Source organism: Echinops telfairi, unplaced genomic scaffold (genome assembly GCF_000313985.2).
Source record: "Echinops telfairi isolate 266 unplaced genomic scaffold, ASM31398v2 ScPeMD7_5868;HRSCAF=6743_0, whole genome shotgun sequence".
Classification (NCBI taxonomy): Eukaryota; Metazoa; Chordata; class Mammalia; order Afrosoricida; family Tenrecidae; genus Echinops; species Echinops telfairi.
The window spans coordinates 13,119,751-13,122,584 of NW_022109767.1; the positions used below are offsets into that span (position 1 = coordinate 13,119,751).

Below are 2,834 nucleotides of genomic sequence, written 5' to 3' on the forward strand. Positions count from 1 at the left end.
TACCTTACAAATCCGGCTAGATCAGAGTATGTACAGGGGTACAGATCAGAGCTGGAAACACAGGGAATCCAGGACAGATAAACACCTCAGGACCAATAATGAGAGTCGAGATACCAGGAGGGCAAGGGGAAAGTGGGGGAGCAAGGGGGAACCGATCACAAGGATCTACTTAGAACCCTCTCCCTGAGGGATGTACAACAGAAAAGTGGGTGAAGGGAGATGTCAGCGAGTGTAAGACCTGACAAAATAATAATAATAATTTATAAATTATCAAGGGTTTGTGAGGGAGGTGGGACGGGGAGGGAGTAGAGATGATATCAAGGGCTCAGGTAGAAATAAAATGTTTTAAGAATGATGATGGCAACAAGGGAACAAAGGTGCCTGACACAATGGATGGATGGATGCATTGTAGTAAGAGTTGTATGAGCCCCCAATAAAGTGATTTTTTAAAAAGAAAAATTAAAAGAAGCATTGCATTGGGCAAATCTCTTGCACTAAATTCCTTGAAAGTATTGAAAACCATGGACGTCACTTTGAGGAGTATGATATTTTAAAATTGCCTCAGATGCATGGGCAAGTTCGACGCTGAATAAAGAAAATGCAGAAGAATCCGTGTAGTTAGTTATTGTGCAGGTGAAGCATGTTACTATACTGTGGCCTCCCTGCCAGAAAAAGAAACAAATGTGTCTTGGAAGAACCGCAGCCAGTAAAGAGCCTGGAAGGAATGGTGGCATGGTGAGAAGTAATCTCGTGTGCTCTGGACATGTTCTCAGGAGGGAACAGCCGCTCTCCCCTGATGGGTCATAGAAGGACGTCGTGTTTGGTAAAGTGGTGGGGCAGCAAAAAAGGGGGAGATCCTCAGTGAGATGGACTGACACAGTGGCTGCCACTAGGAACTCAGGCATCACAATGGCTGTGAGGTTGGCACAGGCCTGGGCACTTTTTCATTCTGTTGTGCGTGGGATGACCCTCAGTAGCAGCCTAGTGTGTTTTGAGTCCAAAGAAGGATCATGATTTGTTTGATTGTCAGAAGTTTTCGTTCCGGGATTCTAAACTGAAGCAAGTCTCTGCGTGCTGGCTGCTTATTGTGGAAATCTTCAGGACCTGTTGGGAAATGGTTTTCTGAGCTATTGAGAGTGTTTTTGAATTGCCCTGTTATAGCCCTAGAGTGACAGTTCTTTAAACAGATCAGTCACTGTGTTCTCAGTTTGAATGAAGGGGTCCTTCTCAGGCCTAATTTTATTTTACTGAAGAGCACACTTTAAACATTGCCTTGTCTAGAAAGCAAAGGACAGAGAGAAAAATAAATAAAGGAAGGATTTGGTATGTGATTTGAGAAGCACACTTCAGGAATTAGCAATTTTTTTCATCAGCAGAAATAAGAATTCAATACCTGGTTTATAGGTGATCTCAAATAATTCTTCAAGATCATCTTATATTTGGATATGTGTATGAATACACCAAATGTACAGAATTTTTCTAAAAGCTACTCTAGATTTTGCAATTGGGTTAAAGATGGTTTGCATCTGACCCCTAAATTCATATAGAATTTGGAATGGAAAATACAAAGGGCCACTGTGTTGGAGGAAAACAAAACTAAAGCAAAGACCTGATTTAGCTTCAGATAAAAGTGTGCTACCTTTCATGGACACTATAATAATCTCAAGTGTGCGGACACAATACTTGAGCTGTGAGCAAAATCTTACACGACCCTATCCCACTGCCATCCAGGGAACTGCAACTCGTAGACAGAAACTATGGAATAGGGTGGAACTGTGGGTTTCTGACAATGTACAGACTCTCCTCATGGATCTACTCATGTATCACATGAAGGAGATTGTAATTACTATTGCAATTATAATCCTAATTGTTTAGAACTCAGAGACTTTGATCAATTTTCAAAGAAAAAATCTCTATATAATCACGGAGGGAATGAGTATATTCTTTAAGCAATTGTCCTACATGAAGAAAAATATTATTTTAAAATATTCAGAAAAGTTTCCACTTTTTTTTAATCATTTTATTGGGGGCTCGTATAACTCTTATCACAATCCATACATGCTTCAATTGTGTAAAGCATATTTGTATGTTCATTACCCTCATCATTCTCAAAACATTTGCTCTTCACTTAAGCCCCTGGCATCAGCTCCTCATATTTTCCCCTCCCGCCTCATTCCCCCGTCTCATGAACCCTTGATAATTTATAAATTATTATTTTGTCATATCTTACAGTGTCCGACGTCTCCCCTCACCTACTTTTCTGTTGTCCATCCCCCAGGGAGGAGGTTATCTGTAGATCCCTGTAATTGCTTCCCCCTTTCCACCTTACCCTCCTTCCACCCTCCCAGTATATCTCACCACTGGTCCTGAAGGGATCATCCGTCCTGGATTCCCTGTGTTTCCAGGTCCTATCTGTACCAGTGTACATCCTCTGGTCTAGCCAGATTTGTAAGGTAGAATTGGAATCATGACAATGAGGGGCAGAGGGGAAGCATTTAGGAAATAGAGGAAATTGTATGTTTCATCGTTGATACACTGCATCCTGACTGGCTCATCTCCCCACGACCCTTCCATAAGGGGATGTCTAATTGCCTACAGATGGGCTTTGGGTCTCCACTCTGCATTCCCCCTCATTCACAATGATATGATTTTTTTGTTCTGATGATGGCTGATATCCGATCCCTTCGATACCTTGTGATCACACAGGCTGGTGTGCTTCTTCCATGTGGGCTTTGTTGCTTCTAAGCTAGATGGCCGCTTGTTTACCTTCTAGCCTTTAAGACCCTAGACATCTTTTGATTGCTGGGCACCATCAGCTTTCTTTGCCACATTTG

General features: G+C 41.9%; 1 protein-coding gene across 1 annotated transcript in view; it reads left to right on the top strand.

Annotated features, from left to right (window-relative positions):
• The window catches only part of MARCHF1 (membrane associated ring-CH-type finger 1), a 431,151-nt gene that overhangs the window by 57,825 nt on the left and 370,492 nt on the right, over window positions 1-2,834 (top strand). The window contains 1 exon segment of the mRNA XM_045295763.1: window positions 708-727. Within this exon segment, the coding sequence (XP_045151698.1) occupies window positions 708-727 (20 nt within the window).